Below are 14,665 nucleotides of genomic sequence, written 5' to 3'. Positions count from 1 at the left end.
TGAGAGCTAGCACAGCTAGCCTGGTGACATCATGCTTAAGTTCCTGAAGAACAAGGGAGCAGACACCTGGGCTCCCCTCGCTGCCAAGTGGGCTGCACGAAGCCACTCGTGGTGTATCAACGTCAGTTGTCAGAATTTTCACCTCCACTAATTGGGAAGTCTTCAAGGGCTTTGAAAAACTGAAACCACTACATTAAATTTGAAATAGAAATGGTACTTAAAATGTACCTCTGTGTCAATGCACTGATGGGATAGCACAGGTCTTCTTGTGCACCTTTCTAGAAACTCACTCCCAGATGCTCCAAGGGCGATCAGGAGGGCTGCACACGTGTTCAGCACTGGAAAGCCCCTGTGTTCAAGGCCTAGTAAGGGATGTTCTTACCTCCCTGCAAACTCGGTGCTAGAGTAATTAATGATGGGGCTGACTGCATTACCAGACCTAATGCAATAAAATCAAAAAAGCAAGATTCTTGCACACCCACATGTTAGCACTGAAGAACTGCTGCCATTTGAGAATCCCAGCTTTCACAGTTTGAGATTTTTCCTTTGTGGATTCCTCCGTGCGTTCCACCTCCTGCTTAAATCTGTTCACTAACCTTTTCCATTTTTCTGTCAACTTCTGCAGCACTGCAAGGTCTGCAGTGTCCTAAAATACACAGAATCAAGGTGTTAGTTTATTCATATAACAAACATTGATCGACATGTACCATTGAATCACTAGAAGAACTCACAGGAAGTGGGTCAAGTAGTTGGAAAGATAGTTCTCTTTTTGAACACTGTCAGAGACATCACGGCAATGGGTTTTCTGTGGGACATATTATTAGGAACAAGAATTTTCCCTTTGCAACAAGAACCTAGTTTTCCCACAGGGATTTGCAGGCGCAAAATGACTTACTGGCAAGGACAGAAACTGGAAAACCAGGCAGAACTGAATGTGAATTCTAGACAATGACATTATTTAGTCTAAAGCTCATTTTTATTATCCATAAAATAAAGACACTAATATATACCTCAGAGGACTATTTTAACAGTAAGATGACAAGAATTGGAGAAATGGCTTGGTTGTTAAGAATGCTTACTAATCTTCAGAGGGCTGGCCTGGGGTTCTATTCCCAGCACCCTTATCTGGTGAATCATAACTACAGCTCCAGGGAAGCTGATACCCTCTTGTGGCCTGAGGGCAACTGCACACACATGGGTACACATAAACTCATACAGGCACACACACATGTACATAAATTTAAAAATAAGTATTTTGACTGGAAGGTGTTCCTCCCTCACAGCCCCTACTCTCCGCAGTTCTTTCTCACATTTTCTTAATAAACCTATGTTTGCTATGCTCAAAAGGGAGGGGCTTAATGACTGGTGTAAATGCTTTGACTTGATGAAAACACACTAACACTAGTTTATTTTCTCTCTTGGGGATTGTCTTAGTTAGGGTTTTTATTGCTGTGAAGAGACACCATGACCACAGCAGCTCTTATAAAGAAAACATTTAATTGGGGTATCTCGCTTACAGGTTCAGCCCATTATCATCATGGTGGTGAGCATGCAGGAAGACATGGTTCTAGAGCTGAGAGTGCTGCATCTTGCAAGCAGCAGGAAGTTGACTGACACATTGGTTGGTATCCTGAGCATATGAAACCTCAATGTCTGCCCCAACAGTGACACACTTCCTCCAACAAGGCCAAACCTCCTAATAATGCCATTCCTTTTGGGGGTCATTTTCTTTCAAACCACCACAGTGATCAATACATTTTCTCATAAAATTGTTTAAGAATGCATCAATAATGTCTCCTTCCTCCCCCTTTTCCTCTTCTTCCTCCTCTCTTTGTAGCCCAGGCTGACCTCCATTTATGGCTCTCCTGTTTCAGCCTCCTGTGTTGTGGAATATTACTTAAACTAGGCAAAGATATGTTACATTTGTTTATGCTGCATTTTTTTAATTATGTAAACATGTGTTGCTGTTTCACCCTGCCTTCCTAAGGTCTAATAAGAAACTAAATGGCCAATAGGAGGCAACAGGGTGATAGGTGGGGCTGCCAGGCAGAGAGAACAAGTAGGAGAGGGAATCTAGGGTCAGGAGAAGAGAACAAGGGAGATAAAGAGGGACAGACAGACACAGAGTAGGAAATACACAATGAAAGAAAGGTTTTTAAAAAGCCCCAAGGCAAAATGTAGATAAACAGGATAATTTAAGTTATAAGAGCTGGGGGAACAAGCCTAAGTTAAGGCTGAGCTTTCATAATTAATAAGTCTCTGTGTCATGTTCAGGAGCTGGTTGGTGGCCCAAAAGCAAGCCTGCTGCACTTCCGAGTTCTGAGGTTCCAGGCATGCACCACCACAACCAACCACCACCTCTTATTTTTCTATTATCTTTTAAGCACTAATAATTAATAACTCTATGAAACTCTGGAGTGTTATTAGACTTAGATGTGTTGCTTTGATTACAATGGAAGACAATGCAATTAAGAATCTTTATTCCTTCCCTTAGATTTTCATTCTACCCACAACAAAGCTACTCATTCTACCCATAACTATAGAACTGTACTTAAGAATCTACAAGTTTGGCAAAGCAAAGCCTATGGCATCAAAACATAACACAGTCATTTTACCCATGACTTATGTAACAGAATTTACCTTAGTTGACAGCATTATAATGAAATGCTTGGCATATTTATTCCAGCCTTTTTCATTGAGGTAGAGTTTTTTAGCCAGTATGACTCTATTTCTTTCAATTACCTATAAAAGATGTACTATAATCAGGAATCTAAAACATTTTTAAACACTGTAGTTTACTTATAATGTTTTCACATGCTGATTTTTATTCAGTCATTACTTCAATCAAAATTTCTTACTTTAATAATCTGAACCACAAATTTACACATTTCTAAGGACTACTGAACTGGAAGTACATTAGCGTTCAGGACTTCCGGGTAAGACGGAAGATCATAAACTGCCCTCCAGATAAAGAAAAGACAGACTAATCCTCACAGAGAGGACAGCTTCAGAATTTCACAAAGACAATGATGAAAGACTACAAAGGAAGCCAAGTTGGCCTAGAGAGATGACCCAACAGATAAAACCTGAGGACCTGGGTGCAAATACCCAGAACCCAGGTAAAGCCAGCAGTGTGCACTTCTGTGTGCCCCGTACATCTACAGCAAGATGGGAGCTGGATACAGGAACGTCTCTGGAAGCTCTCGGGCCAGCTAGCCTAGTGTTTACAGTGGCAGAGAGAGAGAAAGAGTGAGACAAAGACAGAGACAGAGACCCTCTCTCAAAGTGGAAGATGAGGACCAAAGCCCAAAGTTGTCTTCTGACCTCCACTTAAGCAAAGCAGCATGTAGATGCTATATCCTCCTCCTCCTCCTCCTCCTCCTCCTCCTCCTCCTCCTCCTCCTCCTCCTCCTCCTCTTCTCTCTCCTCTCTCTCTCTCTCTCTCTCTCTCTCTCTCTCTCTCTCTCTCTCTCTCTCTCACACACACACACACACACACACTGAAGAAAAATTTAAAAGAAAGCAAAGGAGCCAATCTGAACACAGCTCTCACTGCATCCCAACCCAAACAGAAGACTCGGCCAAGAGGTGAAGCCAGTAACCCTGGTGAAGACCAGCAGGTCCACCCACAGGACAAGCCCACAGTGTTCACAAACCTCAAAAACTGCTGCAGGTTTTGGTGAGGCAGGGATTTTTCTGGCAGACAGATCAGTACAGGACAAGAATCTCATTCTGTCTCTCTCTGTGAGTTGGGAGACAGGAACTGGGTGCCATTTTGAGACCTAGTGCCTGAGAAATAGGCTACCCTGGGTATCTTCCTCGGTCATTCTACCTTATTGTTTCATAAAAATGTATTTACATTATTATTAGTGTGTAAGATAGTGGGGATGCATGTCATGGTGCACACGAGCAGATCTGAGAATGACGAGTTCTCCTCTCCACCTTTATGTGGGCTTTAGGGGCTGAATTAGGTCATTGGGTTTATGTGCCAAGTACTTCCACCCAGTTAGAGATCTCACTAGCCCCTGCAACTTATCTTTTGACACAGGTCTCTCAATGAACCTGGTTAGCATGCTGTCTGTCTCGGCCACCACCCTGGGTTGGGCTTACAGACATGTGTCTACACCTGGATGTTTCACACGGGTTCTGGGAACTGACCTCGTCCTTATGCTTGCATGACAGGCACTATGCTGACTGAGCCATTGTCCCAGACCCTCTTTTCTGATTTTAAAGGAAATCATTTCTGGTTTTCCCCATTTATAAAGGTTGATATGGTTTATTGAATATAGCTATTATCATGTTGACATATGTTCCTTTTATTTCGGTCTCTTGAGGACTTTTATCATGAAGAGATGTTGAACTTCTTAAAATGCCGTTTCTGTATCTAATCAGACAACTGTGATATTTGTTTATTTATAGGATATATATATATATATATATATATATATATATATATATATATGGTTTGTATATCTTAAACCAACCTTGAATCACTGGGGACAAAATCAACTTAGTCATGATTTTTGATCCTAGTGTATTCTTGAATATAATTTTAATATAAGTTTATGTGTCTATGTTTTCAAGAAAATTGGTCTACAGTTTTTCTGTTGTTGTGTCCGTACCCAGCCTTTGTCTTGGGATAAGAGGGGCAGTGTAGAGAGAGTCTGGGAATGTGTCATTCCCTTCATATTATTGGAATAGTTTGAAGAATGTTGGTATTAGTTCTTCCTTAAATGTTTGGGAGCTTGGCAGTGAATCCATCCTTTTTTGGGTTTATCTTTGTGGGGTTTTTTTGTTTTTTTTTTTTGTTGTTGTTGTTTTGTTTTTTTGAGATAGGGTCTCACTATGTTGTCCTGGCTAACTTAGAACTTGCTATGCAAGGTTGGCCTCAAACTCTCAGAAATCCACCTGCCTCTGTCTCCTGAGTGAGTGCTGAGATTAGAGGAGTGTACCATCACACTTGGTCACAGAGATCTTTTTAGTACTGCTTTAATCTTATTCTTAATTTAACTTTTGGTAAATCGTATACATTTCGGAATTTATTTTTCCAGTTCATTTGTTTTGTTTTTTTAAGGTCTCTTGGAGTCCAGGCTGGCCTCAAACTCTCTTTGTAGCTGAGGATGACATTGAACTCCTGGTCCTCGTACCACTATACCCAGCTTATGGGGTCCTGGGGATCAAATTCAGGACCTCATGAATGTTAGGCAGGAACTCTACCAACTGAGCTACATCCCTAGCCCACACAGGACCCACATGTTTTGTCATTTTTAAAGTATCCAAAGTATTTCCTAATCCTCTGTATTTCATTGGAATCTACCATTAATGTCCCCTTTACACACACACACACACACACACACACACACAATTTTAACATAAATTCAGGAATAAGGCAAAAGTGCTCAGTGTTACCACCCTTATTCAGTACAGTGGTTGAAGCCTTAGCTAGAGCAGTAACAGAAGGAAAAGAACCAACAGGAGGAAGTCGAAGTGTCCCTGCTACAGATGACATAGTCCTGTGTGTGACAGATGTGGTGGTTTGAATGAGAATGGCCCCACAATCTCATATGTTTGAGCAGTTGGTCCCCAATTGGTGGAACTGTTTGGGAAGGATTCGGAGATGTGGCCTTGTCGGAGGAGGTATGTCACTGGGGGCAAATTTTGAAGTTTCAAAAGAATGACACAATTCCCTGTGTACCCTCTTGTTGACTGAGGTTTCTATTTTGCCCGGTTCCCAAAGAAATCACATGGAGGTCTACGTTAGCTATAAACTGATTGACCTAGTAGCTCAGACTTTTTATTAACTCTTACAACTTATATTAGCCCATTATTCTCATCTATGTTAGCCACGTGGCTCAGTACCTTATTCAGCAGGGCAGTTATGTCTTGCTTGCTCTGTGGCTGGGTCAGGACTACAGACTAGGACTTCCTTCTTCCCAGAATTCTCCTGTTCTCATTGACCCATCTCTACTTCCTGTCTGGTTCTCCTTCCTATACTTCCTGCCTGGCTACTGGCCAATCAGCATTTATTTAAAATATAATTGACAGAATACAGACCATCGCCCCACACCACCCTCTCTCTGCCTCCTGGTTTTGGATCAGGATGTGAGCTCTCAGCTGTTCCTGCCACCATGCCTTTGTTCCACCAGCATGGACTCTCACCCTCTAAAACCATAAACACAACTAACACTTTCTTTCATAAGCTAGCATGGCCTTGGTGTTTTGTCATAGCAATAGAAAAACAAGTAAGTCAGAAGTTGGTACCAAGAGGTGTATTACTGCTTTGACAGACCTGACCGTGCGATTCTTTTTAGAGGAATGTGGAAAACTTTGAGACTTTTGACTAGAAAAGAGGTCAGTCAAATGCTATAAGCAGAGCTTACTAGGCAATTGTAGTAGGAGTTTGGAAGACAGTAGTGCTGAGATAAATGTGGACTAGAGGCAGGGCTCCAGAAGTTTTAAAGGGAAAAATTATTAGAACTGGGGTAGAGAATATTCTTGTGATTTTTTTGGCAAAGACTATGGCTTCTTTCTGCCCTTGTCCAAAGAATCTGCCTGAGGCTAAATTTTAAAAGTAATGAACTAAATAATTTGATAGAGGAGATTTTTAAGACAGCCTAATACTGACTCTGTCATGTGGTTACTAGTAATCACTCTTATTCAGGTTTATTATGAAATGAGCAAGTAAGAGAAAAAGAAATATTAAATGTGCAGTTTGAGGTAGAAAAGGCCTTGGGAAATTTAATGCTGGCACCAAGGCTTTTGTTTTGTTTAATTTTTTATTTATTTTTATTGATCTCTACATTTTTCTCTGCTCCCCTACCTGTCTCTCCCCTCCCCCCTTCAACACTCCCCCAAGGTCCCCATGCTCCCAATTTACTCAGGAGATCTTGTCTTTTTCTACTTCCCATGTAGATTATTAGATACATGTATGTCTCTCTTAGCGTCCTCATTGTTGTCTAGGTTCTCTGGGATTGTAATTTGTAGGCTGGTTTTCTTTGCTTTGTTTAAAAACCACCTATGAGTGAGTACATGTGACAATTGTCTTTCTGTGTCTGGGTTACCTCACTCAAAATAATGTTTTCTAGTTCTATACATTTTCCTGCAAAATTCAAGATGTCATTTTTTTTTCTGCTGTGTAGTAAGTACTCCATTGTGTAAATGTACCACATTTTCCTCATCCATTCTTCGGTCGAGGGACATTTAGGTTGTTTCCAGGTTCTGGCTATGACAAACAATGCTGCTATGAACATAGTTGAGCATATGTCCTTGTGGCACGATTAAGCATCCTTTGGATATATACCCAAAAGTGGTATTGCTGGGTGTGGCACCAAGGCTCTTGTGATTCTCCTTCCCCCTCATCTCCCTACTCCCCGCATCCATAGCCTTGACCCCACTCCTCCCTACCACCCCAGTCTCTTTTCCTGTTTTTCTTTGTTGTTTTTGTTTTTTGTTTTGATTTTAGAGACAGAGTTTCTCTGTACAGCTTGGCCTGTGCTAGAACTCACTCCGTAGCACGTTGGCCTTGAATTCAGAGATCCACCTGCCTCTGCATCCCAAGTGTTGGGATTAAAGAACACAGCACCCATTTTTTTCCTCCTTTATATCCCACACGTCATTTTACCTTCCCCCATCCTCCCTCAGCACCTAGTTTACCCTCTTTTATTCTCCTTTCTAGTTTTTCAGGCTTTTCCCACATTTACACCCCCTCATATACATACAGATTTTACAAAGCCTAGTTTTTCTGCTTGTTTGTTCATTTGTTTTTGTTTCTTGAGACAGAATCTCACTATGGATCCATGGTTGCCCAGGAATTCACTATGTATCATAAAATATTCGCTTATACTCATAATTGATTCAAATACATTTGTAATATCATGGTTTTTACATTTTAAAATGTAATCCTTTCTTGGACTTATTTTTCCCAAGTAAGAAAGTTTTGATTCCACTGCCCAGTACGTAAGCTTTCTCTCTAGGTTTAGGACACCTGCACATTTTGATAGAATTCCTTCTGTATGTTCTCCAAGCAACTGACAAGCCATTACATGGTACTAATGAGTACTTTGGCACAGCTCTATCATGCAGGCTGTCTGCAAGGAAAGCCCGGTGGCCTGCCACCAGTGGAATTTTGAACCAATCGAGCCGGGCCACAGTTTTAAATTTTCTATGGGTCAGAACTCAGTGTTATTACCTCAGTCTCTAGGGTCAGAACAAGGAGTCAGCATATATGGGTCTTTAAAATGTAGACTCCTGTGGGATTTGCTCTCACTGTAAACCATTACCACCATGTTCTACGGGTTCCCTCATTCATTTGCCAAGGTAAAATAACCCACATGACATGATAGCCAAGGATCCTATTATGGTTACATGAGGTGAACAACTAAGAGCTACCTTTTACAGACATTAGAATTAGTACACATCAGCCATACTACCTTCTCTAGGGATTAGTGTATATTATATCTAAAAATTAGCATACATCAAAAAGTGTTAATATATGCCCAAACCAAAAAAAAAAAAAAGAATTTATAGTCATAGTTTATAGGTTCCAGTTAAAGAAGAAAACAGCCCTGAATTACACAGCAGCTAATTACCCAGCAGAGGGCTGGAGAGATGGCTCAGTGGTTAAGAGCACTGCCTGCCCTTCCAAAGGTCCTGAGTTCAATTCCCAGCAACCACATGATGGCTTACAGTCATTTGTAATGAGATTCGGTGCCCTCTTGAGGAAGAGACCTGGTCAGTCGTCCTCATCAACTTAGACCATGAAATCCAGTATGAGCAAGTTCAACAGAACTGCCATATACAGGCTGCCCATGCCTGCTTCAGCATTGCCAGGGCATACATTTCAATTTCAGTTACTCAACAGAGGAAAGAAACTTTCCATCTTCAGTGCCCGCAAAACCTATGTTTTGATCAATAAATATATTCTTTCTTCTTGTCCCTTTTGTATGTACTATTTAAAACTGTCAAATGAAATGTTAGTCAATATCAGAGCACGAGTTGTAAGTCCAGATGAACAAACCTTTAGCGCCAATTCGTATGTGGCTGAGCTCCAAATGTCTCTTTCTGACATCAGCAGTTTGATGTCGTTCTCCATCCTCCCTCTCTGTAATGTATATAAGTCATGGTAATCTTCTACTATTCTGAAAGAAAGTTAAGAAGTATCTATTTAGATACTTAACAAATCTTTGTTATGAAAATAAGCAACCTGTTACTTCAAGCCTCTTCAAGTAATTGGCATACTTGTTGGGTAGATTGATAATACCTTTTAGAGTCAAATAAAAAAGTTCACAATTTATTTTCAAATATTATGGTAGTCATGACAAAAATAATACACCCAATGGACCTTCTAAATATCATTGTATCTAATGAGCAAGTTAGAAAAAGCCCCAAGAGGTGGCTCGATGGGTAGGAGCACTTGCCTTGCAAGTTCGATGCCTCCTTGAGTTCAGATCCCCAGGAACAACATAAAAAAGTCAGTTGCTGTAGCACGTACCTAATCCCAGCACTCCTAAAGTGAGCCTGGAGGCAGAGATGGGAGAACTGACCAGAAGTTTGTTCAATAGTTACCTGGAGTATACAAGCACAGTGGCAGAAACAAGAGAGACCCTGGCTTAAACACGGTGGAGGGCAAAAACTGACCTTGTGAGCTGTCCTCTCACCTTCACAGGTGTGTGCCTGGACATGCATGTGCACACACACACACAGAGTAGATAAATGTGATGAAAAGAATAAACACAGAAATCACAAAGTGACTGTGGTCCTTTGAATGGCCCTGATACACTCACAGATTTGAATGATTAATCACCAGGCAGTGGCATGGTATGGTCTTGTTGTAGGTATGGTTTTGTTGGATTAAGTGTGTCACTGGGAATGGGTTTTGAGGTTTCAGATGCTCACGATAGGCCCAGTCTCTCTCTTCCTACTGCCTGCCAATTTGGATGTAGAACTCTCAGCTCCCTCTCCAGCACCATGTCTGCCTGTGTGCCATCATGCTCCCTACCATGCTAATAATGGACTAAACCTCTGAACCATAAGCCAGCCCCAATTAAATGTTTTCCTTTATAAGAGTTGCTGTGGTCGTGGTGTCTCTTCACTGCTACTGGACATTAACTAAGACAGGCAAATGGCATTTTCCTCATTAATGTTAACTTTGTTAACAGACTTAAAGTGCAGTGACACAGAATTATATTCTTGGCTTGAGTCAGGAACTGCCACTTTATGTCTTCTTCCATGTGCTCAAAATAATTGAAAGGAAAGTCACTAGGTGGGCACACACAGGAAAATTCCTGGGGTACATGGTGTGTTTCCTTTCTGCCTGACAGACGACAATTTTGTAAAAATAACAAATACCCTAATTTATAAAAAAGCAAAAATGGGGTCTGAAAGATGACTCGGGCACTAAGAACTCTTGCTGTTCTTGCAGAGGACCTGTATTTGGCTCCCACTGCCCAAACAGTTGCTCACAACCATCTGTAACTCCAGTTCTAGGGTATCTGACACCTTCTGCTGGGCCCCAGAGACATTGCACAAACATGGTACATGACATGTGCAGACAAAATACCACACAGATAAAATAAAATAAAATAAAATGTGTTTAAGGTGGAGAGCAATAGAGGAAGAAGGTACTCGGCCCCTGGTGCACACCAGGTGATCACAGACGTACACATACATATGCACCATATCACACACTTTTTTTAAAATTTAATGAGTTGAAAGTTTTACAAGAAAGAATGAGAAGAGCATTCACACTGCTGTCTTTAGACTTAATTTATTAATATTAATTACATTGATTGAATGCATTAGTGATTAACTGAGTCACCAATAATGTATCAGTGTCATATGAAGGAAAGAAATAAAACACGTCCCCTTGTTGTCATTTAACCAAGAGCAAATCAAGATTTAAATCTCTACTTCATGCCACCAGTTTCTTCATTCTCTGTCTGTCTGTGCTATGAGCCTGAATCTGTGCCTGCCCAAAGGGTCTCTCGGTCTCTCGGTCTCTCTCTCTCTCTCTCTCTGAATGTGTGTGTGTGTTGTTTGTCTGTTGTGTGTCTGTGTGTGTCCCTAACAAAAGGCTTTGAACAGCACAGAAAACATCATATGGGGAAGGAAAGGACACTTTACAGACATCTTTAACAGTTTTACAAGGGATTAAGTTCCTGACTCCAGCTGACCCAGGTGACTCCGACAACAAACAGTACTACAAACACTGTTGTTTATCAGCCAATATCCATAATGGACATTCGTTTTAGAAGATTGCTTTCAATGTTTGTATTTGCTGTTTCCAGGCAACATCATAGCACACATGCATTGTTCTGGGCCAGGGGATGAAAGAGTACATAATTTAAGATGGTAGCTATGCAGTAGCTTAAGTTGTAAAGTTTACTACTTGGAGCCAGGTGGTGGTGGTGCACACCTTTAATCCCAATACTCGGGAGGCAGAGGCAGATGGACCTCTCCAAAGCTACACAGAGAAACCTTGTCTCAAAAAAAAATTAAATAAAACCATGAGGTTCATTGTTATAATGTTCTCTTAAAGGCAGGTTAAGCTAACAGATGAGCACACAGTGGGCTATCAGCCTTAAGTCTTAAGTGAAGTCTGACTGTGTGGTCCGGCAGGAGCTCCAGTCTCTTCAAATGCAAACAATAAGTTCAGAATACTGCATTGCCACACCAGTGCTTTTACTGTGCTTCAGGGAACAGACACAGATGTGGCTCCTCCAGAGCAGTCAGGGGTAGGATACAAACATGACCCATAAGACTTCATTAACTGACACTGAGCCAGAGATGGCACCTGAAGGACTCTATTAACTGTCACCTTTAACCTTCAAATCACCCTAGGAAGCAGGCGATGGTGCAGCCTGGATTTTACATATGGGCCAGTGCAGTCCCAGGAAAGTCAGATGATTAAACATCTCCTCTTTCCATTATCAAGTACTATAAGCTTTGGCAACTCACTTTGCATTTTTTTCTGCTTCCAAAATAGCTTCTGCCAAATCCTTCTGGGCCTTCTCTGCCTCCTTTGTTAATTTGTTGTCATGGGCCCGAACCAGACAAAGTTCCCTGAAGGAGGAAGGGGGAGGAGAGAAATTTCAAACTCAAAAACTTCCAAAAAAGTTTTGACCCTAGAAATCAGACTTGCATATAACCTCTGTGCACCCCCTCCTTTTGTTTTCTACCCTCAAACCAAAGTGAAACCTCCAGCGTACATCCTAGGTGGGCTCTCGTCAGGTTTGGCAATGGACGTGGGCTGACAGGGAAAGCAAACCATGTGACAGGTGCATCTTCTAGAACTCAGCAGGAGCAGATGCTGTGCCCACTCTGGTCGGCTTTGCCTGTCCTCTTCATTCTTGCCATTGGTCATCTTGATACAAGGTTAGCCCCAAACCATATTGCTCTGGTGATGTGGGAGGTGACGTATGCTGTGAATATGTTTTATTGCCATTGGTTAATGAAGAAGCTGCTTTCGGCCAATGGCTTAACTGAGTAAAGCCAGGCTGAAAGAGATATATAGAAAGAGTAGGCAGAATCAGAGACATGCCATGTAGCCCCCGGAGGAGACAGACACAAACCACCAGTCAGAACCTTTGCCAGTAAACCACAAGCCTCATGGTAAAATATAAAACAATAGAAATGGGTTAATTTAAAATATAAGAGCTAGCTAGCAACATGCTTAAGTGATTGGCCAAGTAGTGTTTTAATTAATATAGTTTCTGTGTAATTATTTCAGGTCTAAGCAGCCAGGAATGAACGAGCACACTTCAATAACAAATTGGTACCCTCTGCCAATGCTATAGTATATTTATTTTCTTTGGGATTTGCACACTAACATCTACAATCCTGGGTGTGTTCCGGAAACATGATTAAGCATCTATAATGTGGAACAGGTTCTTCTCTATCAAACACAGGCAGAATTTTAGTTTTCAGTTTAAAAGAGTAAGCCATCCTTCTGCCTCTCTCCCAGGACCCAACTCTCCCGGTTTTCATGTTAAGCACTGAAGGCACAAAAGCTTTGCCTCTAACCACTCCTCTCCATTGTTGTCAGGCTGCTTGTTCATTTTCCGGCTGCCCAGACTCCTGAAATAATCAGACAGAAACTATATTGTTTAAATCACTGCTTGGCCAATCACTTAAGCATATTGCTAACTAGCTCTTCCATCTAGAATTAACCCATTTCCATTAATTTATATTTTACCACTAGGCTTGTGGCCTACCAGCAAAGTTCTACCTTACAGCTCACATCTTTCCCCTATGGCGGCTACATGGGGTCTCCTGACTCCGCCTTATTTCTTCCAGCATTCCATTTAGTTTTCCCTGCCTAGCTCTATTCTGCCCATTCACAGGCCCAAAACATCTTCTTTATTAACCAATGGAATTCACGCATACAGAAGGGAATTCCACATCACTCCATGATTCTCTTTTACTATGGGTAAAGACAGGACTCTGCCTTCTGCTTTGTGTTGAGAAGCATTAAGGTTTTCACCTGGTCAACTCCTCAATCACATTCTTGAAGTTATACAGTTCTTCTAAGATGCGCTGGTCCATCATCCGCTGAGTTACCAAGTCTTTGTAGAAATCAATCATCTGCCGAGCAATTTGGTCAAGCATTTGCACATATTTCTCTCTGCAGGAGAAACAAAGGAAAAGGAAAAGAAGAGAGACAGGAAGAGGAATGCAAGCAAGAAAGTACTGTTAGGAGAATAAATGGCCAATAGGAAGACACAAACTGTATATGGGAAAAAGGACAGAAAGAAAAAAGGAACCCAGGCTCCTGTCCCACAGCAGACACACAGTGAGTCAACTATGATGAGACAGAACCGGAGACATGGCTACTAGGAATATAAATAATATCTGCGATATTAACAAAAATAGAATGTGTTTTAGTTCTTCTAAATTATAAACTCTTGAGAGAGGAACAATGTCATGATCTATATATTAATAACCAGGGTGCCTTGAATAAAGTGAGATTTTCATATACTTGAATTCATAGGTGACACTTTCCTCAAACTGACTAAACGTAAAAAGATACCAACTATTTAAAAACATTCAGATGCTTTCACCCAAAACAGTTGTTTCTTTGCTCTTAGTCCTGTATTTCTTTTCTATCATCGCCTGTGGCTTTATTCCGAGTTTGACCCCATGGGCTGCTGTTCCGCTGTTTCTCTGTCTCACTCCTCACAGTACTCTATTTACTCCTCTCCTGGTCCTAACCAGGCTCTAATGATTTTGCTTTTACCTCCTCAAACCGGTCAGGAAGAGGAAATCCATACTGGAGGTGTGGCTCAGCAGGGAAGGGCTTCCTGTGCCCTCATACACACAATACATAAACACAAAATAATAATAATTTTTACTAAACCTCATAGAAAAGTGGGGAGTATCCTTGAATGGGGAGTATCCTTGGCACAGGAGACTACTTCCTAAATATAACACCAATAGCACAGACACTGAGAGCAACAATTAATCAATGGGACCTTCTAAAACTAAGAAGCTTCTGTAAAGCAAAGGACAACAGTCAACAAGACAAAATGACAGCCTACAGAATGGGAAAATCTTCACCAACCCTACATCTGACAGAGAGCTGATCTCCAAATTATATAAAGAAGTCAAAAAACTAGATATCAAACTACCAAATAATCCAATTAAAAAATAGGGTACAGATCTAAACAAA

At 41.2% G+C, this 14,665-nt stretch overlaps 1 protein-coding gene across 1 annotated transcript in view; it reads right to left on the bottom strand.

Moving 5' to 3' along the window:
- The window catches only part of Axdnd1 (axonemal dynein light chain domain containing 1), a 79,602-nt gene that overhangs the window by 49,636 nt on the left and 15,301 nt on the right, over nt 1-14,665 (bottom strand). The window contains exons 9-13 of the mRNA XM_057769134.1: nt 13,481-13,621; nt 11,956-12,060; nt 9,017-9,137; nt 2,641-2,742; nt 483-646 (exon numbers count right to left, since the gene is read on the bottom strand). Of these exons, the coding sequence (XP_057625117.1) occupies nt 483-646; nt 2,641-2,742; nt 9,017-9,137; nt 11,956-12,060; nt 13,481-13,621 (633 nt within the window). The remainder of the gene's footprint in view (nt 1-482; nt 647-2,640; nt 2,743-9,016; nt 9,138-11,955; nt 12,061-13,480; nt 13,622-14,665) is intronic.

This window comes from Chionomys nivalis, chromosome 5 (genome assembly GCF_950005125.1).
Source record: "Chionomys nivalis chromosome 5, mChiNiv1.1, whole genome shotgun sequence".
NCBI lineage: Eukaryota > Metazoa > Chordata > Mammalia > Rodentia > Cricetidae > Chionomys > Chionomys nivalis.
This window is presented reverse-complemented; position numbering and strand designations above follow the sequence as displayed.